The sequence below is a fragment of the Passer domesticus genome, chromosome 8 (assembly GCF_036417665.1).
Source record: "Passer domesticus isolate bPasDom1 chromosome 8, bPasDom1.hap1, whole genome shotgun sequence".
NCBI lineage: Eukaryota > Metazoa > Chordata > Aves > Passeriformes > Passeridae > Passer > Passer domesticus.
In genome coordinates this window covers 7,726,496-7,747,863 of record NC_087481.1, presented here as the reverse complement: position 1 = coordinate 7,747,863, position 21,368 = coordinate 7,726,496, and the positions used below count along the sequence as shown (strand labels likewise).

Genomic DNA, 21,368 nt, shown 5'->3' with positions numbered 1-21,368 from the left:
GACAGCCTGCAGGGACAGAGGCGCAGGGCAGGGACACCGTAGGACAGCCTGGGCTGCACAGGGCACAGGGATGGGCAGCAGCTGCAAGGCCCTGACAGAGCCAACTTGGGTAGCACTTGGGCCATGGCTGCTGGCCCTCGGCCTGAGCCAGGAGCAGGAGACAAGTGACCCTTGCAGGCCTGGAGCCTCATTGCCTCCTTGTCCCTGCCCAGCAGCCTGGCAGGGGCCGCCCCATGGTTCTGCCCTTGGCATTGCACATCCCTACATGCCACTGCCCATCCCAGGAAGAGCCCTGAGCAATGAGGGAGGGACAGGATCTGCCTTGCCAGGGGCTGGGGCTCAGGCCTTGGCCCTTTGCATTCCTGAAACATATCCAGGTTTGCTCAGCACCAGAGGCACCTTTGCCTTGTTTGTCCCCAGCTGTCATCACTGCCTCCAGTGTTCTGCTCTGGCTGCAAGCTGGGGACAGTTTCTCAGTTGTGTCCTTCAATGGGAACCATTAACCCTTCAAGAAATCTTCTGTGTTTCAATCTGACTTTGAGATGTTGACAGGTTTTTGAGCACACTCTGAGGGACTGAGTCTGATGCAAAGAGCACCAAAGCCCCAGAGGGTCATTAAAGTCCTTGTGCTGTGTCTGTGCTGCTGAGCTGGGCCGGGCTCCTGGCCCAGAGGCAGCTCCTGGCAAGGGCAGAGCTGCAGAGAGACAGCTCTGGCCAGGAGCAGCTCCTGTGCACAGCCCAGCAGGGCTGGGGCACTGCCAGGGCAGCTCAGGGACACCAGCAGGGCACAGCCAGAGCTGCCAGGGGCTCAGCACTGGCAGGGGCTGGGGGATGTCCCAGAGGGGGCTGTGTGACAGTGGCACCTCTGTGGCTGTGTCCTAGAGGCACAGAGCAGCTGTGATGTCAGCAAGGGGCTGTGTGACAGCACAGAGTGGGCTGTGTGAGGTCACAGGTTGCGCTATGACATCACAAAGTTTGTTGTGTGAGGTCATTGAATAGCTACAGCATCATAGAGGAGACTGTGTGACAACACAGATCAGGCTGTGACATCATGGCATGGCTGTATGACATCATAGAGGAGACTGAGGTCAAAGTGTGTGCTGTGACATTAGAGAGTGGCAGCATGACATAACAGAGAGGGTTTTGTGACATCACTGAGGGGGTTGTGACATCACAGAGCTGTCTGTGACATCATGGAGTAGGGTATGAGGCCATAGAGCAGATCCGGACGTAACAGCTGGTGGCTCTGTGACATCAGCGAGTGGATTGTGACATCACTAGGTGGCTGTGTAACATCATAGAGAAGACTGTGACATCACAGAACAGACTGTGACATCCCAAAGCAACTTTCTGACATCACAGAGTCTTCTGGGACATCACAATGCAGCTGCATGACATTCCAGGGTGACATCCCAGAACTGGCTCTGTGACAAAACAAGGGTGCTGTATGACATCCCAGAGGGGGCTGTGACATCACAGGTGGCTGTGTTACATCATAGGGTGCTCTGTGACATCACAGGATGCTGTATGAGATCACAGATGGCTGTGTGACATCCAAGGGGCTGTGTGACATCACAGGGTGGCTGCTTGTCCCTGCTCAGCAGCCTGGCAGGGGCCGCCCCATGGTCCTGCCCTTGGCATTGCACATCCCCACATCCCAGTGTCCATCCCGGGAAGAGCCCTGAGCAATGAGGGAGGGACAGGATCTGCCTGGCCAGGGGCCGGGGCTCCGGCCTTGGGCCTTTGCATTCCTGAAACACATCCAGGTTTGCTCAGCACCAGAGACACCTTTGCCTTGTTTGTCCCCAGCTGTCATCACTGCCTCCAGTGTTCTGCTCTGACTGGAACCTGGGGACACTTTCTCAGTCATGTCCCTCAGTGGGACCCATTAAAACTTCAAGAAACTTTGGAGTTTAAATTTAACTTTGAGTTCTGGAGAAGTCTTTGGAATGCTCTCTCAGGGACTGAGTCTGATGTAAACAACACCCAAGTCCCAAGAGGGTCATTAAAGTCCTTGTGCTGTGTCTGTGCTGCTGAGCTTTAAAAGAACAGCTCTTCCCAGGACCAGCTCCTCTCCCAGCCCAGCAGGGCTGAGGGCTCTGCCTGCAGGCACTGAGGGGACAGGAGCCTGGCAGAGACAGGCTGAGGAAGTCATTGAGCTGAAACTTCACTGGGGGAAAGATCTTCACAGCCCTCCACATGGTGAGTCAGTGGATGCAGGGCAATGTCCCCTGTGCTCCTGGAGGGATCTCCTGAAGCCAGCACACCCCACAGCCTGGGGGATGTGCCAGGAGGACTCTCCCAATTTCTCTGTGGCAGGGGAGCAGGAGGAGGAGGATGTGCTGCAGAGCAGGGCTTCCGTGGGCACCATCAGAGGGACAGGGCAGGACGGCTCCTGCTGCCAGGGACGGCTGCAGGGGGTGAAGCTGGGGCTGCAGCCAGGGCTGCCAGGGCTGTCCTGCAGAGCAGGTCCTGCAGTCCTGAGGGCTCTTGGCCAGCCCAGGGGATGTGCCACCTGCCAGGGGCAGCTCTCAGCCTGCCTGGCAGCTCCCCATGGACAGGTCAGGGGAGCTGTGGGGGCAAGGAGTGACTCCTGCCAGGGCAGGTCCTGCTGCTGTGGAGAGGGTGCTGTGTGGGCCAGGGCTGCTCAGAGCTCCAGCTCACGCCCAGCTCATTCCTGAGGGGACTTTTCATGAGCTCATTCAGGGCAGGGCTTTCCTGCTTAGGTCTCTGCTTTCCTGAATCTGTGCTCCCACTTTTCCCTGGCTCAGCTTGGTGGCAATGGAAACTCAGCTGTGCAGGGCAGAGCTGGGGCTGAGGCTCTTAAACCAGTACCCTGAGTTTTCCTGGGAACCTCAGCAAGTGCCACCCCCCCCTCCCCAGCCTCCAGGCCCCTCCAGCACCACCTTTCCATGGTGCCCAGGCTGGGGGAGCTGTTCTTTAATCCCTGCAGCCCTGAGCAGCTGCAGGGCAGAGCTGGCCCAGGGGCTGGGCTGGGCTCTGGCAGCTCTGGCAGGGAAGGAGCCCGGGGCCACAGGAGCAGCTCAGGCTGGCACAGCTCCAGCAGCAGAGCCGTGGGCAGGGAGGGAGGGAGGCAGTGCTGAGGGAAGCCCTGCTGCAGGGCAGATGTGGCACTGCCAGCCCTGCCCTGCAGGGCAGACACTGCCCTGAGCAGCACAGCTCTTGTGTCCCCTCCCAGCCAGCACAGCCCTCAGCCCAGGGGCTCGGGGCCCTCAGTCCCTCGTGGGCTGGCAGAGCAGCAGCAGAGATGAAGGGCATCTCTCCTGCCATGTGCCCATTCCTGCTGACAGGGCCTGAGGGCCACTGCCCTGCCCTGGTGCTGCCTGGCAGGGGCTGTGCAGCACAGGAGTGTCCTTGGCCAGAGTGGGCCTGAGACTGAAAAAGGCTGAGCCAGTTTGCTCTGCTGTGGGTCCCTCTGCTCTCAGCTGTGTCAGGCTGATTTCCAGGGGAACACAGGGACTGCCCTGGATCTCAAAAGGGCAGCTGGGGACATGTGGGGTGGCAGAGCAGCTCCCGTCACCCTTCACTGAGTTACAGCCACTGTTTGTGCATTGCTCAGTTCTCTCTGACCTCCCTGGGCACAGCAGGAAACCCTCTCAAACTGCCTTTGGCCGTCACCATTCCTTAGCCCTGGGACAGGAGATGCTGCCGAGCTCCTCTGCCTCAGGAGCAGTTTGGGCTGATGAAGTACAAGCCCAGGACTGGCCCCTGTCCCTGTTCCCATAACCCCACTGCTGCAGTGCAGAGCTGACCCCTCGGTGTCCATGGGCAGAGCCCCCACTCATCATAGGAACGGGGCCAGATCCCAGCAGAGCTCCAGGCACAGGGCTGAAGGAAGGGCTCTGAGAAAAGGAAAATTGGGTGGCACAGAGCAGCAGGGGCAGGGATGGAAGAAATGGCTTGGATACTGATCAGCAAAATCTCCCTTGACTTTTCACTGTCTCGTCCTTGAACAGGACAGCATGGCCAGAGTGAAGAAATGTCCAACAGCAGCTCCATCAGCCACTTCCTCCTGCTGGCATTGGCAGACATGCGGCAGCTGCAGCTCCTGCACTTCTGCCTCTTGCTGGGCATCTCCCTGGCTGCCCTCCTGGGCAACGGCCTCATCATCAGCGCCGTAGCCTGCAGCCACCACCTGCACAAGCCCATGTTCTTCTTCCTGCTCAACCTGGCCCTCACTGACCTGGGCCTCATCTATACCATTGTCCCCAAAGCCATGCACAATTCCCTCTGGGACACCAGCAACATCTCCTACTCAGGATGTGCTGCACAGGTATTTTTCTTTGCCTTTTTCATTGCATCAGAATTTGCATTTCTCACCATCATGTGCTACGACCGCTACGTGTCCATCTGCAAACCCCTGCACTACGGGAGCCTCCTGGGCAGCAGAGCTTGTGCCCACATGGCAGCAGCTGCCTGGGCCTGTGGCTTTCTCAATGCTCTGCTGCACACGGCCAATACATTTTCCCTGCCCCTTTGCCATGGCAATGCCCTGGGCCAGTTCTTCTGTGAAGTCTCACACATCCTCAAACTCTCCTGCACACACTCCAGCTACAGGGAAGTTGGGCTTCTTGTGGTCACTTTCTGTTTAGGCTTTGGTTGTTTTGTGTTCATTGTTTTCTCCTATGTGCAGATCTTCAGGGCCGTGCTGAGGATCCCCTCTGAGCAGGGCCGGCACAAAGCCTTTTCCACCTGCCTCCCTCACCTGGCCGTGCTCTCCCTGTTCCTCAGCACTGACACGTTTGTCTACCTGAAGCCCTCTTCCATCTCCTCCCCATCCCTGGATCTGGCCCTGTCAGTTCTGTACTCGGTGGTGCCTCCAGCCCTGAACCCCCTCATCTACAGCCTGAGGAACCAGGAGCTCAAGGAATCTCTCAGGAAAGCCATGTCTGTGTGCTCTTCAGCCTTTTCATTGTCCCATAACAACCCTCACAGCTTTGCACTGAGAGCCACACAACAGCTGGAAACACACCCCTGGTTTGGCTCCTGCTGCCTCTCAGCATTCTCCCTCCATCAAGGGGCTGCGAGTGGGTCAGACCCTGGGAAGGGACAGCAGGCCAGAGTCCCAAATTAACCAAAGGGATATTCCAGACTGTATGGGACTAGTTGTGGTATAAATGCTAAGGAAGGAGGAATAATAGAGGGCATTTCCTATGTACAGCGTTTGCCTTTCTGATCAATCACTCTGCCTGCTCAAGTTCTGCTTCCTGGGAAGTGGCTGAACATCACTCGCTGGTGGGAAGTAGAGAATAAAATTATTGGGATTTTTTTTTTCTGGTTGCTGCTGCATGTAAAAACTTCTTATTTTGCTATAGAAAACTACCTTATCTCAATCTATGATTTGTCTCCCATATTATTTTCTCTCCCCTGTCCAGCCATGGAGGGGAGTGCTAGAGCAGCTTGGTAGGCACATGGACTCCAGAAGAGGTAACCCACCAGAAGAAGACACAGAAGGCCAGCTTTCCTCTGTCAGCAACTCACAGTGCATGTCAGAAGAGGCCAAGTCTACCCTTAAGTAGATTTTAATGTTTTTCTGATTCTGTTACATTAAAAGAAATGCTAATATTCACCCTATTTATCTTAATTATCCCTCCTTCATGTGTGACCCAGAGACATTGTGTAATCAGGGAATCTCACATTTTATTTAGGTGAAATAAATGAATCTGCAACCACTTTTTAAAACTTTTTGTACTATCCTTATCAGAGCAGCAATGAACAGCAATGGGCACAGCTTTGTGGCTGCCCCAGCTTTGGGATGGGCCCTGGGCCTGGAGCAGGAGCAGCTCTTGAGGGCCCCAAGGCCGGGGCTCTTGTGCTGCCCTGGGCACATGGGATGGCAGCAGGGGCTGCAGAGCTCTCAGCACCTGAGCCAGAGGGGAGCAGGGCAGGCAGGGAGCCTCCTTTGGCCTTGCCCAGCACCTTCCCCCATAGCTGGGCTGAGTCCTGTGTGAGCTGCAGCTGCTGCTGTGCCCTTGGCAGGGGCTGAGGCCGTGGGGCCAGTGGCCAGAGCAGCCTGGGCTCAGCAGAGCTGTGGGGCCAGAGCCAGCTGGGCTGGGCTGGGGAGAGGCCCTTGGTGCTGCCCAGAGCTCAGGGCAGCTGGCAGAGCTTCCAGGGAGCTGGGCTGGGCTCAGAGAGCCTGCCCCAGCAACCATCAGTGTCCATCTCAGCCTGGCTGAGCGTGCAGGGGCAGGACTCAGGCCAGGCCTTGTGGGGCAGGGCCAGCGCCTGTGCAAGGCATTGAAAAGAGGCAAGTGCCCCAGAGAGGAGGCTGCTCAGTGCCCTTGGTGGCACGGACAGAGCAGGGAGGGGGCCCAGGACATTTGTCAGTGCCAGCCTCTGTGCCCAGCCCTTGGCAGCCCTGGCTGCTGAGCCCAGCTTTGGCCTGGGCTGAGTTTGGCTGTGGCCCAGCTCCATCCTCCTGCGGGGCTCAGGGCCTGTTCCCGGCCATGGCCAGCCCTGGCCAGCCTCTCTGCTGGCCCAGAGGCCGGCAGAGCCCGGGCCAGGGCTGTCTGTGCAGGCCCACAGGTGCCAGGGGCTGTGCAGGAGCTGGCAGAGGCTGCCCAGCAGGGAGGCCATGGGGCACAGAGCCCCAAGGCTGCCGTGGGCATCACGGCACAGGGGCCGTTCCCAGCCGCAATGCTCCTGGCCTGGGCTGGGCCTGCACAGGGGCTGGGCCACCATGGCTGGGCCAGCACAGGGCCACCAAGGGGCCACGCAGCCGCTGCTGGGGCTGACAGCAAGGCCAGGCACACACAAGCAATTGCTGAGCATGGCCTGCGCTGGCCAGGCCTGACTGTGCCACAGGCAGAGCTCAGCTGCCCTTGGGGGCTGCAGGAACAGTCAGGAGCCCAAAGAGCCTCCATGGCTGTGCTGGAGACCAAGGCTGGAGCAGGGAAATGCAGGGCTGCTGCGGGATGGGGAGGGCATGGAATTCCAGCACAGACCTCAGCTCTCTGATGATCCTGGCACCATGCTGGGCCCTGTTTCAGACTGGAGCAGAGCAGATGTTGATGGGACAGGAGCCCTGCGGGGCTGGCAGGGACCTGCAGCTTGCAAGGTGCTCTGCTGTTCCTCAGGTGCTCTCGGAGAGATCCAATCCCAGCTGGGCACCTCAGGGCACAAGTGGCACTGCCTGTTCATGGGCACACAGCTGATGGCTGCCTGGAAAGGGGCACAGGTTTCAGTATCTGTTAGTTTCATAATATTCAAGCTAATCTTTATCTGCGTCATTTGAGAACTTTTAAGGAATGGCAAAATTTTCCTAGAAGGAACAGTAATTTCCTGCATGTTCACTGATGCCAGGAGAAGAAATTCTGATCTTGCCTTCTACTGGTGTCACCAATATTCTTTTTGTTATTTTCTCTCCCTCTTCCTTCAGGTGTTTGCAACTCTCTTGTTGAAATGGCCATGTCTAAGAACATCTCTTCATTTAGAGCAGCTGGATCTATATACTTCCTAGTGCTCCCAGATTTTCTCCTCCAGGTGCTCTCTAGTCATTCAAGTGCCTCTCCACTGACTGGTTTCATTCTTTGAGCTCCAGGAAGTTGCCCGATATTTCTGATGTTCAAATAAATAAATAAGTAATCATAATCTTAATTGTGTTTCTATCACAGAATTACCTTTTCTTATATCTCTGTCTGAGGCGTTTCCTGTATGGGAACCCCTGGGGGTTGGTGGACATGCCAGATACTGCTGACACATCTCAGAGAGCAGAGGGAAGAGCTGTGAGGGTTATTAAACTGCTCAAATGTTCAACTTGTGTTTGTTGGCAAGAAACCTTTCTGTGCCTCTGAGTGTCACCAGTCCCTGAGCCCAAAGGATCAGTTGTGGTTCCCACTGCAGGAGCACTTGGACCTTGGCTCTGCGCAGGAGAGCTCTTCATCTCCTTTCTCTCTTTTCCTCCCTCTGGGCATGGAGGGACCTTCGGAATTCAGTGTGTGCCTCGTGTGTATAGAGCAAATCTGGGCAGGAAGGGTTTGGGGGGACCTTGGGATCTGTGCTGGGCACAGAAGGTATTTTCCATTGCTCTGAGAGTGTGTGCTGTGGAAAGCGAATTTAATACCCAGCAGAGGAATGACTTTTGCATTTGTTGAAGCTGTGGTTTTCCTTGGCTTTTTTGGCTGACAAGAAATGAACATCCCTCTGTGTCTCGGGCAGCTCCTTCTCCAAGGAAAGCAGGTGGGAGTTGGAGCCGAGGAGCTGAAAGCTGCAGGTGCAGCCTGGGCTGGAGGGAGCTGAGATTTTCACAAGGCTGCTCTGAGTGCCAGGGCTTGGATGGGGGAAATGGTGGGGAGGGGGTAGGGACAGAGTGTGATTGATTGTCAGCCATGAAGGGTCTTGATTTTCATATCTATTCAAACTGCATTAGGAGGTACGTAGATTCAATATCAAGTGGAGATTGCACATATCAATTTATTAGAAGTTAAAAAAAGCTAAACAAGATCTAAAAAATGTCTTCTCACTGTCTTTTAAAATAGAACGTATTCAGTTTGAATACACTCCTGAAATCAGTCTAATTAACCACAAATTATTTGAAAGATATATTTGAAAAAAGTGATTTGAAATCAAATTATTCCCAGAACCTTGGCTTGTTAAGGTGCTCTGAATGTCAATGAGCCCTGGGGCACTGAATTCCTGAACTGAAGAGCTGAAGGCTGAACAAGCCCCTGGAGCAGTGAAATCCAGCAGCAGCCTCCAAGTTGCTGAGGATGTCAGCAGCCCCCACTGAGGCCATCCCTGCCCAGAGACCGTGGGGGAATGGGCAGACAAGGAGAGCGTCCCTGGGGCTGGGCCAGCACAACTCAGAGGCAGCAGCGGCTCCAGCCAGGCAATGGAGTGTGGAATGTGGCTGGGAAAGCCCTGCCTGGACTGTGCCAAGCAGGACAGACAAGCCCTGACTCCCATCCACTAAAAACTCTCTCAAGGAGACATTTAAAAGGAATTACAGTTGTTTGTGTACTCTGAGTTGGATGCACGGGAAAAATACCAACAAGAGATTCTCAGGAGCTGAAAACAGCCAAACAGCCTTTACTGGCAACTTTAGAAAATCAGAGAAATTTTGTCACAATGTTTAATGCATCATTCAATCACCAAAAATCACTTCTGAAAGCAATACCTTGCCCTGTTCAACTTCACAAACTCTAAGCCTGTTCAATTTAAAGCTAGTCAGAATTTACAAGAGGACAAAAATAGAAGAAGTATACACAGAAAGAGAGAAAGAAAAATAAGATTTATAGATGCACAGACAGAGCTACCAACTCCTGGACTCCAGCAGTTCAGATGGAAATTCCAAGAGGAGGCAGGGTCAAGATGTGACCTTGCCTCATGGTCAGCCTTCAATACCCCTTGGTCTTCCTGGGCCCTTCCCCCAGGTGGGACTTGGGGTCATTTGGTCACTCAGGAGCTGGGTGGGGGCTGCAGAGGTGGCTGTGGAGCATTGCCTGTGCTGTGCCAGGGACTGGCAGCCACTGCTGGGCTGAGATAGAGGCTCTGGGAGGATTGGGGTTGCAGGGCAGGGCCAGTGCTGGGGTTCCAGGGCAGGGCAAGGTTGGACCTGCCTCTTCCTCTCTCACACATGAAATGTTTCCAGCCAACAACCTCCTCCAGTCAGTCATACTAAGGCAATGTTGGAGGTGAAATCCCAATTCTGGCTGTGGGCACCTGGATGTCAAGGACAGTTATTTTCCATAGGAAAGAAAGCACAGAGCCCCAGTGTTTAGAAGGCAGGTGAGAGCCTCACTAGGCCAAGGCCAGCCAGACTTGTCAGGAATGGCAGATTTTGTCTGGGAGCTATCTTTGCATGTATGGAATTTTGGAGTTGGAAAACCAGTCTTGGCCATGGGTGCCTGGAGAAGCAGGACATTTCGTTCCAACAGGAAGGAAAGCATGGAGCCTTCCCCAGGCTTTTTGGGATCAAATGAGAGCTGACCCTTGTGAAACCACTGCCAGCCAGAGTTGTCCTGGCAATATTCCTGTAGGAACAATCCCTGGATATATGGAAATTTGGAGGTGAAATCCCAATTCTGCCCATGGGTGCCTGGAGAAGAAGGACAGATCTTTTTCCACTGGGAAGGAAAGCACAGAGCACCAGTGTTTCAGCAGCACATGAGAAGAGATCCTCAACATGCCAAGGTCAGCTGGAGCAGTGAGGCAGCCCATAAGAGGCCAAACCAGCCAGACATGTTCTGTGTTCCCTTAGTTTTATGGTGCCTCATAGTGTCACAACGATGCCTGGGTTCCATGAAGCCTTTAATTTCCCCAATGTTCTCTGTGGTTCCACAGGCCCCACAATGACACGTGACTCCTCTGTTCCATGAGCACTGAAATGTCACAATGGACCTTTGGACCCTGGGGGTTTGCAGTGTCACAATGGTCTCCTTTGGCTCCATGGTGTCACAATGGACCATTGATGACAGGAGGCCCCTCTGTGTCGCCCTGGAGCTTTGGTTCCATGCAGCCCTGCGGTGTCACAAAGGCCTCTTGGTTTCACGAGGCCCCACAGTATCACAATGTTCCTCTTGGTTCTGTGGAGACCCCCAGGGTCACAATGGTCTCACTGGTTCCATGAGGCCTCAGAGTGTCACAATGCTTTGCTTATTCCATGGGACCTCACAGTGTCTCAATGGTCTCCATAATCCCATGAGTCCCCTCAATGTCACAATAGCCCCTTGGTTCCATGAGCCTGTGAAGTCTCTTAATGGTCTCTCCATTGTTCCATGAGGCCTTGCAATGTCACAATGGACCTTTGGCTATACAGGGTCTCACAGTGTCACAATGGTCCCTTGGTCTCACAGGACCCCACAGTGTCACAATGGTCCCTTGGTCTCACAGGGCCCCACAGTGTCACCATGGTCCCTTGGCTCCATGGGCCCTGTGCTGCTGCATTCCCCCCTCCCCTTCTCAGGCCGCCCTGCCAGCTCAGAAATGCTCCTTGGGCCTCGGCCTTGGCCAACAGCCCCTGGGCTCAGCTCCTCTGCAGCTCAGCACAAACACTGTCTGCTCCAGGCACTGCTGTGCCCAGCCAGCTCCTGGTTGCTGGAGGAGCAGCCCTGGGAACTGGTTTTGTTCCCTCAGTGGCACAACATCCCTGTTCTCACACTGCCAAAGAAAGCTGTTGATGCCAAGTGCGGCCAGGATGAACCATTGCTGTGACTGCAGCCCCTCTCTTGGGGCCCTAAAAACAGCGCTGCAAAAGGAGCCCCTTGGAGCTCTCCTGGGCCAGCGACTCCCTCTGAGTGGGGCCTCTCCCAGCTGGGAACTCTCCTGTTTGCTGCACTCGGGGATCCTGAACAATGAGGGAGCCTGGGCCAATCCCCCCACTCCTCCAGGCTCAACCCTTCACCCACTGGGGAGATGCCAAAGCATCCACAGGGAGCATTTCCTGCCCTCAGGGGAATTTCTCACAGGTGCCTTGCACTGACTCTTTGTGTCTGCGTGCCCACAGGAGTGCCTGTGCTGGGGAAATGTGGCAGAAATGCTGCTCTTGGAGGGGTTGGAGTGCCTTGGATAGCTGAGTCAGTCAGGCCTGTAAGTGAGGTCAAGTCACAAGGTCTAAGCTAAATTAATTGCATCTAAGAGTTGCTCTTTTGCTAATTTGTTAGGTTTAATTTAAGTTATTAGCTAAGATGAGTATTGTTAAGTGTTATTCCGCTATTAAATTATTTATTCATAGGCTATAAATGAGGTTAAATAGTGTTAAGTGCTGTTCTTTTGCTAAATTCTGAAGTTTACGGTAGAAGTTAAGGTTAAGGTATAAGTGAAGTCCTTAAGTTTGAGCTCTGTTCAGCTTTTAGATCATATTCCTTTTATCCTTGTCCTCACTGTCCTTGTGTCTCACACACACATACACAGGGATAGTTCTTGGTTCATTTCTGCTTTATTTGCCTGGATTTGGTTTGGTTTTGTTGTTGCTTTGTTTCCCCGGTGTGCTTGAAGTGTCCAGTCAGGAGCAGAGTGACCCTTCCCAAGGAATTTTGTGGTGCTGTCCCTTAATATTAAATCTGGTTTTTGCTGATCCCTTGCTGGGGATTTTTTCAACACTCTCAAGCCCTCATTCGTAGCAGGGTGAAGGAATCCTGGCCCAGGCTCTGGCATTCGGCGACATACGTACACTGTCAGGGAGTCTCTGTCCCCCTGTCCCACCCCCCAGGGCCCTGGCACCCCGTCCCCGTGTCAGGCTCTGGGGTCAATCTTGTGGAACATCCTCTGGGGGAGGCTGCGGCACCGGGGGCAGGGGGACCCGGGGGGACAGGGAACCCCGCTGTGCACGAGCAGGGTTGGACTGCTCTGGGGGAACTGTGAGGGGGGCTGGGGCAGAGTGACCTCCCCAGTGCCCTCACACAGCCCCTGTGATGTCACACAGCACCTTTGTGATGCCACAGCCCTCATTATGATGTCACAGTTAATCTTGTGATATTACACATCCTACCCTGGGATGTCACACAGCCATTCTATGATGTCACAACCCCTCTGTGATGTCACACAGATACCCTGTGATGGAAGAATCCATTCTATGATATCCAGACTATGATGTCACAGAGCCTACTTTATGATGTCACAGGCAACTCAGTGATGACACACACAACTGCTCTGTGATATCACAGCCTGCTCTGTGACGTCACAAAGCCCCTTCATGATATCACAGGGCCAGTGCTGGAATATCAGTCTGTGATATAATAAAGCTGCACCGTGATGTCACAGAAGATTCGGTGATGTCACAATGTCACCATGTGATGTCACAGTCTGTTCTATGACATCACAGTTGGCTCTATGATGTTACTCAGCCACCCAGGGATGTCACAACCCACTCTCTGATGTCACAGAGCCACCTTCCATGATGGCAGAGGCTACTCCATGGCCTCACAGCCTACTCTATGACATTACAGACAGCTCAGTGATGTCACAACCCCCTCAGTGATGTCACAAAACCCTCTCTGTGATACCATACTGCCACTCTGTAATGCCACAGCACATACTTTGACCTCACAGCCTGCTCTATGATGTCATACAGCCATACCATGAAGTCACAGCCTGCTCTGTGATGTCACAGAATCCCCTCTATGATGCTGTAGCTGCTCAATGACCTCACACAACAAACTCTGTGATGTCATAGCCCAACCTGTGACCTCACACAGCCCACTCTGTGCTGTCACACAGCCCCTTGCTGACATCACAGCTGCTCTGTGCCTCTAGGACACAGCCACAGAGGTGCCACTGTCACACAGCCCCCTCTGGGACATCCCCCAGCCCCTGCCAGTGCTGAGCCCCTGTCAGCTCTGGCTGTGCCCTGCTGGTGTCCCTGAGCTGCCCTGGCAGTGCCCCAGCCCTGCTGGGCTGTGCACAGGAGCTGCTCCTGGCCAGAGCTGTCTCTCTGCAGCGCTGCCCTTGCCAGGAGCTGCCTCTGGGCCAGGAGCCCGGCCCAGCTCAGCAGCACAGACACAGCACAAGGCCTTTAATGACCCTCTGGGGCTTTGTGCTCTTTGCATCAGACTCAGTCCCTCAGAGTGTGCTCAAAAACCTGTCAACATCTCAAAGTCAGATTGAAACACAGATTTCTTGAAGAGTTAATGGTTCCCATTGAAGGACACAACTGAGAAACTGTCCCCAGGTTCCAGTCAGAGCAGAACACTGGAGGCAGTGATGACAACTGGGGACAAACAAGGCAAAGGTGTCTCTGGTGCTGAGCAAACCTGGATGTGTTTCAGGAATGCAAAGGGCCAAGGCCTGAGCCCCAGCCCCTGGCCAGGCAGATCCTGTCCCTCCCTCCTTGCTCAGGGCTCTTCCTGGGATGGGCACTGGCATGTGGGGATGTGCAGTGCCAAGGGCAGCACCATGGGGCGGCCCCTGCCAGGCTGCTGGGCAGGGACGAGGAGGCAATGAGGCCCCAGGGCTGCAAGGGTCACTTGTCTCCTGCTCCTGGCTCAGGCCCAGGGCCAGCAGCCATGGCCAAAGTGCTGCCCAAGTTGGCTCTGTCAGGGCCTTGCAGCTGCTGCCCATCCCTGTGCCCTGTGCAGCCCAGGCTGTCCTACGGTGTCCCTGCCCTGCGCCTCTGTCCCTGCAGGCTGTCGTCATCCCCCGGCTGCCCCACCTGGCTGGCCCCTTCCTTTGCTGACAGCTCTGCCTCCTGCCTGCCTCTTCCTGCCCACACAAAGCCTTGGGCTGCTCCAGGCTCCTTCTGGGGGATGTGTTGAACCACAGCCCTGCCCTGGCAGGGAAATTCCTTTCTGCTGGTGTCCAGTCTGGGCCTCCCCAGCTGCCCTTGGTGCCATTATTGCCTTCTCATGCTTATAACTTCTTTGAAGAAAAGCTCCAGCCAGAGCTTCCTCTCTGAAACCTCCCTAAAATCCCTCCCAGGCTACTCCTGTTCTGTCTTCAGTCTCCACACCGCTGGACCCAGAGCTATCAGACTCTACATCCTGGTTATGTGATGAGGCCTCCAAACCCCATCTTGGGAGATGTTTGGGTCCTCTCCAAGGTCTGTGAAAATAGAAGAATAGTGAGCAAAGTTATTTTCTCCCAAATCTTGCAGTGACAGAAAAAGGGTCAATGTCTTTAAACTGAATGAGAGTGGATTTACATTTGTTAAAATGAGGAAATATTTTACAATTATGAGAGAGGCAGGAAACTGCAACTGTTTTCCCAGAAAAGTGGATTCCCAACCCCAGGACTTCTCCAAGAGCAGGAGCTTTGTGCAGCCTGACCCAGTGAAACCCTCCCATCCCCAAGCACAGAATTCCTGTTGTGTGGGTTCTCTGATGTGCTGGGTGCCCTCACAACGCTTCTGGCCAGAATGTCTGCTGAGGGCAGCCAGGCTGCTGCAGGGGCAGTGACCTCACAGCCATCACCATGGCAGCCCTGTGCCCTGGGCCTGGCTCTCCCCTTTCCTCTGCCCCTGCTGTGTCTCTGCTGGCATGAAGAGATTTGTCATTCATATCTTGTGCCCAGTGTGCAGGGGCCAATGGCTTCCCAGGCAGGCTCCTGGAGCAGAAGTGGCTTTTCAGAGCCCAGGCAGAAATGAGCCCTGAGGCAGCAGCTCTGCAGTGCTGGCCACCAGGCCGGGCTGCCAAGGGAGGCTTCTGGCCATGGCCTGCAAGCAGCTGCTGCTGCCAAGGTGCCTTTGGTGCCTCAGGCTCTGCCTGGCACAGCTCCCAGCATGGCACTCTGCCCTTGTGCCCGAGCCCTTCCCTGTGCTGGGGCTGGCCTGGGGCTTTTCCTGCAGCGGGACCTGCCCTGCTCCTGGCACAGGAAAGGCAGTTCCTGCTGGAGCAGGAGGCTCTGCCTGCAATGGGCTCCAACAACTCCAGCCAGGCCCTGTTGACTTCAAAATTGCTTCCTGGAGCACTATATTCAAATAATTGTTATAATTCCAGTACTGTGGTTAAGATCTTTCTGACTAATAATGATCACAATCCATCAGGGCTGTATTTATATAAATTTATCTGGTATTCCATCATTCATCGTGTGGGTCAAATTGCATTAAGGTTCAATTCCACCTCTCCAATCTTTTATACATAAACCTTTGACAAAGTCTGGGGCTGGGATTGGATCCAGCCTCTCCCAGTCTCCTCTCTTAGAAGGAATTTTACAAGTCTAGGGGGTCCTGCAGGGGTTTGAGCTTCTATGGTGGCTGTTGGAAGTAATTTCTCCACCTCATGTCTCAACAGGAGTTTCTGTAATAAAGAAATGAAGCTTTTGCCTGAAGCTCCCACTGTGCTCATGACAGGAACCCCTGTGAGTGTCTGGGACATCCTGGCTCTGTGGCAGCCTGGGGTCCCCTGGGATGTCACCATGGAATGGCTGTGACTGCCTCTGAGCACAGGGCTCTTTACCATCCCCAGAAAACCCTGGGAGGTGTCCATGGCTCTGATTGATTCTGATCGTGATTAGATAACATGCCTTATTTACACCACAGAGTAAATTTTTAAAAAAAGAGTTATTTACTCCACAATACAGGAACTATAACAATTATTTGAATATTCTGCTCCAGGAAGCAATTTTGAAGTCAACAGGGCTTGGCTGGAGTTGTTGGAGCCCATTGCAGGCAGAGCCTCCTGCTCCAGCAGGAACTGCCTTTCCTGTGCCATCAGCAGGGCAGGTCCCGCTGCAGGAAAAGCCCCAGGCCAGCCCCAGCACAGGGAAGGGCTCGGGCACAAGGGCAGAGTGCCGTGCTGGGAGCTGTGCCAGGCAGAGCCTGAGGCACCAAAGGCACCTTGGCAGCAGCAGCTGCTTGCAGGCCATGGCCAGAAGCCTCCCTTGGCAGCCCGGCCTGGTGGCCAGCACTGCAGAGCTGCTGCCTCAGGGCTCATTTCTGCCTGGGCTCTGAAAAGCCACTTCTGCTCCAGGAGCCTGCCTGGGAAGCCATTGGCCCCTGCACACTGGGGACAAGATATGAGTGACAAATCTCTTCATGCCAGCAGAGACAAGGCAGGGGCAGAGGAAAGGGGAGAGCCAGGCCCAGGGCACAGGGCTGCCATGGTGATGGCTGTGAGGTCACTGCCCCTGCAGCAGCCTGGCTGCCCTCAGCAGACATTCTGGCCAGAAGCGTTGTGAGGGCACCCAGCACATCAGAGAACCCACACAACAGGAATTCTGTGCTTGGGGATGAGAGGGTTTCACTGGGTCGGGTTGCACAGAGCTCCTGCTCATGGGCAGTTCCTGGGATGGGGCATTCACTTATCTGGAAAAGCAGTTGCAGTTTCCTGCCTCTCTCATAACTGTAAAATATTTCCTCTTTCTAACAAATGTAAATCCACCCTCATTCGGTTTAGAGATATTGAGCCTTGTTCTGTCACTGCAAGATTTGGGAGAACGTAACTTTGACCACTATTTTTCCATTTTCACACATCTTGGAGAGGACCCAAACATCTCCCAAGATGGGGTTTGGAGGCCTCATCACAAAACCAGCAGGGAGGGGCTTAGGGCTCTGGGCTCAGTGGTGTGGAGACTGAGGACAGAACAGGAATAGCCTGTGAGGGATTGAAGGGTGGTTTCAGAGAGGCTGGAGCTTCATATTTAAATGATCCTGAGAAAGATAATGGCACCAAGGGCAGCTGGGGAAGCCCAGACTGGATACCAGGAGAAAGGAATTTCCTTGCCAGGGCAGGGCTGTGGTGCAACACATCCCCCAGAAGGAGCCTGGAGCAGCCCAAGGCTTTGTGTGGGCAGGCAGAGGCAGGCAGGAGGCAGAGCTGTCAGCAAAGGAAGGGGCCAGCCAGGTGGGGCAGCCGGGGGATGACGACAGCCTGCAGGGACAGAGGCGCAGGGCAGGGACACCGTAGGACAGCCTGGGCTGCACAGGGCACAGGGATGGGCAGCAGCTGCAAGGCCCTGACAGAGCCAACTTGGGCAGCACTTGGGCCATGGCTGCTGGCCCTGGGCCTGAGCCAGGAGCAGGAGACAAGTGACCTTTGCAGGCCTGGGGCCTCATTGCCTCCTTGTCCCTGCTCAGCAGCCTGGCAGGGGCCGCCCCATGGTGCTGCCCTTGGCATTGCACATCCCCACATGCCAGTGCCCATCCTGGGAAGAGTCCTGAGCAATGAGGGAGGGACAGGATCTGCCTTGCCAGAGGCTGGGGCTCAGGCCTTGGCCCTTTGCATTCCTGAAACACATCCAGGTTTACTCAGCACCAGAGGCACCTTTCCCTTCCTTGTCTGAAGCTGTCAACACTGCCTGCAGTGTTCTGCTCTAACTGGAACCTGGGGACACTTTCACATGAGTTATGTCCCTCAGTGGACCCCATTTAAACTACAAGAAATGTCTATGTTTCAGCTTAACTTGGAGTTCTTGAGAAGCTTTTTGAGCACACTCCAAGGGACTGAGTCTGATGCAAAGAGCACCAAAGCCCCAGAGGGTCATTAAAGGCCCTGTGCTGTGTCTGTGCTGCTGAGCTGGGCCGGGCTCCTGGCCCAGAGGCAGATCCTGGCAAGGGCAGCGCTGCAGAGAGACAGCTCTGGCCAGGAGCAGCTCCTGTGCACAGCCCAGCAGGGCTGGGGCACTGCCAGGGCAGCTCAGGAACACCAGCAGGGCACAGCCAGAGCTGACAGGGGCTCAGCACTGGCAGGGGCTGGGGGATGTCCCAGAGGGGGCTGTGTCACAGCGGCACCTCTGTGGCTGTGTCCTAGAGGCACAGAGCAGCTGTGATGTCAGCAAGGGGCTGTGTGACAGCACAGAGTGGGCTGTGTGAGGTCACAGATTGGGCTATGACATCACAGAGTTTGTTGTGTGAGGTCACTGAGCAGCAACAGCATCATAGAGCGGACTGTGTGACATCACAGAGCAGGCTGTGACATCATGACATGGCTGTGTGACATCATAGAGCAGGCTGTGAGGTCAAAGTGTGTGCTGTGGCATTACAGAGTGGCAGCATGACATAACAGAGAGGGTTTTGTGACATCACTGAGGGGGTTGTGACATCACAGAGCTGTCTGTGACATCATGGAGTAGGGTATGAGGCCATAGAGCAGATCCGGACGTAACAGCTGGTGGCTCTGTGACATCAGCGAGTGGGTTGTGACATCACTAGGTGGCTGTGTAACATCATAGAGAACACAGTGACATCACAGAACAGACTGTGACATCACAAAGCAACTTTCTGACATCACAGAGTCTTCTGTGGCATCACAATGCAGCTGCATGACATTCCAGGGTGACATCCCAGAATTGGCTCTGTGACAAAACAAGGGTGCTGTATGACATCCCAGAGTGGGCTGTGACATCACAGGTGGCTGTGTTACATCATAGGGTGCTCTGTGATATCACAGGATGCTGTATGAGATCACAGGTGGCTGTGTGACATCCAAGGGGCTGTGTGACATCACAGGGTGGCTGCTTGTCCCTGCTCAGCAGCCTGGCAGGGGCCGCCCCATGGTGCTGCCCTTGGCATTGCACATCCCCACATGCCAGAGCCCATCCCGGGAAGAGCCCTGAGCAATGAGGGAGGGACAGGACGTGCCTGGCCAGGGGCTGGGGCTCAGGCCTTGGCGCTTTGCATTCCTGAAACACATCCAGGTTTATTCAGCACCAGAGACACCTTTGCCTTGTTTGTCCCCAGCTGTCACCACTGCCTCCAGTGTTCTGCTCTGACTGGAACCTGGGGACACTTTCTCAGTCATGTCCCTCGGTGGGACCCATTAAAACTTCAAGAAACTTTGGAGTTTCAATTTAACTTTGAGTTCTGGAGAAGTCTTTTGAAGTCTCTCTCAGGGACTGAGTCTGATGTAAACAACACCCAAGTCCCAAGAGGGTCATTAAAGTCTTTGTTCTGTGTCTGTGCTGCTGAGCTTTAAAGGAACAGCTCTTCCCAGGACCAGCTCCTCTCCCAGCCCAGCAGGGCTGAGGGCTCTGCCTGCAGGCACTGAGGGGACAGGAGCCTGGCAGAGACAGGCTGAGGAAGTCATTGAGCTGAAACGTCACTTGGGGAAAGATCTTCACAGCCCTCCACATGGTGAGTCAGTGGATGCAGGGCAATGTCCCCTGTGCTCCTGGAGGGATCTCCTGAAGCCAGCACACCCCACAGCCTGGGGGATGTGCCAGGAGGACTCTCCCAATTTCTCTGTGGCAGGGGAGCAGGAGGAGGAGGAGGATGTGCTGCAGAGCAGGGCTGCCCTGGGCACCATCAGAGGGACAGGGCAGGACGGCTCCTGCTGCCAGGGATGGCTGCAGGGGCTGAAGCTGGGGCTGCAGCCAGGGCTGCCCAGGGCTGTCCTGCAGAGCAGGTCCTGCAGCCCTCAGGGCTCTTGGCCAGCCCAGGGGATGTGCCACCTGCCAGGGGCAGCTCTCAGCCTGCCTGGCAGCTCCCCATGGACAGGTCAGGGGAGCTGTGGGGGCAAGGAGTGACTCCTGCCAGGGCAGGTCCTGCTGGTGTGGAGAGGGTGCTGTGTGGGCCAGGGCTGCTCAGAGCTCCAGCTCACGCCCAGCTCATTCCTGAGGGGACTTTTCATGAGCTCATTCAGGGCAGGGCTTTCCTGCTTGGGTCTCTGCTTTCCTGAATCTGTGCTCCCACTTTTCCCTGGCTCAGCTTGGTGGCAATGGAAACTCAGCTGTGCAGGGCAGAACAGGAGCTGAGGCTCTTAAACCATTACCCTGAGTTTTTCTGGGAACCTCAGCAAGTGCCCCTCACCCCTCCCCAGCCTCCAGGCCCATCCAGCATCACCTTTCCACAATGCCAAGTCTGGGGAACCTGTTCTTTAATCCCTGCAGCCCTGAGCAGCTGCAGGGCAGAGCTGGCCCAGGGGCTGGGCTGGGCTCTGGCAGCTCTGGCAGGGAAGGAGCCCGGGGCCACAGGAGCAGCTCGGGCTGGCACAGCTCCAGCAGCAGAGCCGTGGGCAGGGAGGGAGGGAGGCAGTGCTGAGGGAAGCCCTGCTGCAGGGCAGATGTGGCACTGCCAGCCCTGCCCTGCAGGGCAGACACTGCCCTGAGCAGCACAGCTCTCGTGTCCCCTCCCAGCCAGCACAGCCCTCAGCCTGGGGGCTCGGGGCCCTCAGTCCCTCGTGGGCTGGCAGAGCAGCAGCAGAGATGAAGGGCATCTCTCCTGCCATGTGCCCATTCCTGCTGACAGGGCCTGAGGGCCACTGCCCTGCCCTGGTGCTGCCTGGCAGGGGCTGTGCAGGGCTGGGCAGGGAAAGGCTTTTCCTCAGGCCTGGCTCTCTCTGTCCTTGCCTTGCCCAGGTTCTCCTGACATTGCTGAGGGGCTCTCTGGGATGGCAGTTCCAGCTGCAGGGTCAGGCCCAGCCCTTGGGTTCCTCCTGTGCAGGCTGAGCTCAGCAATGGGGTGTCCCAGCTCCCCGTGCCTGGGGAGCTCTGGGCAGGGCAGGCTGGCAATGAGCCAACTCTCTTCAAGCAATGCCATGGACAGGACCCTTGGTGTGTGCTTGGGATGCCATCCAAGCTGTGAGCTGCCTCCAGGGGACACTGGGGGACAGGAGTGTCCTTGGCCAGAGTGGGGCTGAGACTCTGAGAAAGGCTGAGCCAGTTTGCTCTGCTGTGGGTCCCTCTGCTCCCAGCTGTGTCAGGCTGATTTCCAGGGGAACACAGGGACTGCCCTGGATCTCAGAAATGGCAACTGGGGACAGATGGGGTGACAGAGCAGCTCCCCTCACTCTTCACTGAGTCACAGCCACTGCTCTTGCATTGCTCATTTCTCTCTGATCTCCCTGGGCACAGCAGGAAACCCTCTCAAACTGCCTTTGGCTGTCACCATTCCTTAGCCCTTGGACAGGAGATGCAGCAGAGCTCCTCTGCCTCAGGACCAGTTTGGGCTGATGAAATCCAAGCCCAGGACTGGCCCCTGTCCCTGTTCCCATGACCTCACTGCTGCAGAGCAGAGCTGACCCCTCGGTGTCCATGGGCAG

At 55.4% G+C, this 21,368-nt stretch overlaps 1 protein-coding gene and 1 pseudogene across 1 annotated transcript; one reads left to right on the top strand and one right to left on the bottom strand.

Annotated features, from left to right (window-relative positions):
- The window catches only part of LOC135305566 (zinc finger protein OZF-like), a 128,753-nt pseudogene that overhangs the window by 11,970 nt on the left and 95,415 nt on the right, over window positions 1-21,368 (bottom strand).
- Window positions 4,001-5,363, top strand: LOC135305615 (olfactory receptor 14C36-like). The gene has a single exon (XM_064429351.1). The coding sequence runs from the start codon at window positions 4,001-4,003 to the stop codon at window positions 5,093-5,095; it is 1,095 nt and encodes a 364-aa protein (XP_064285421.1). The 3' UTR covers window positions 5,096-5,363.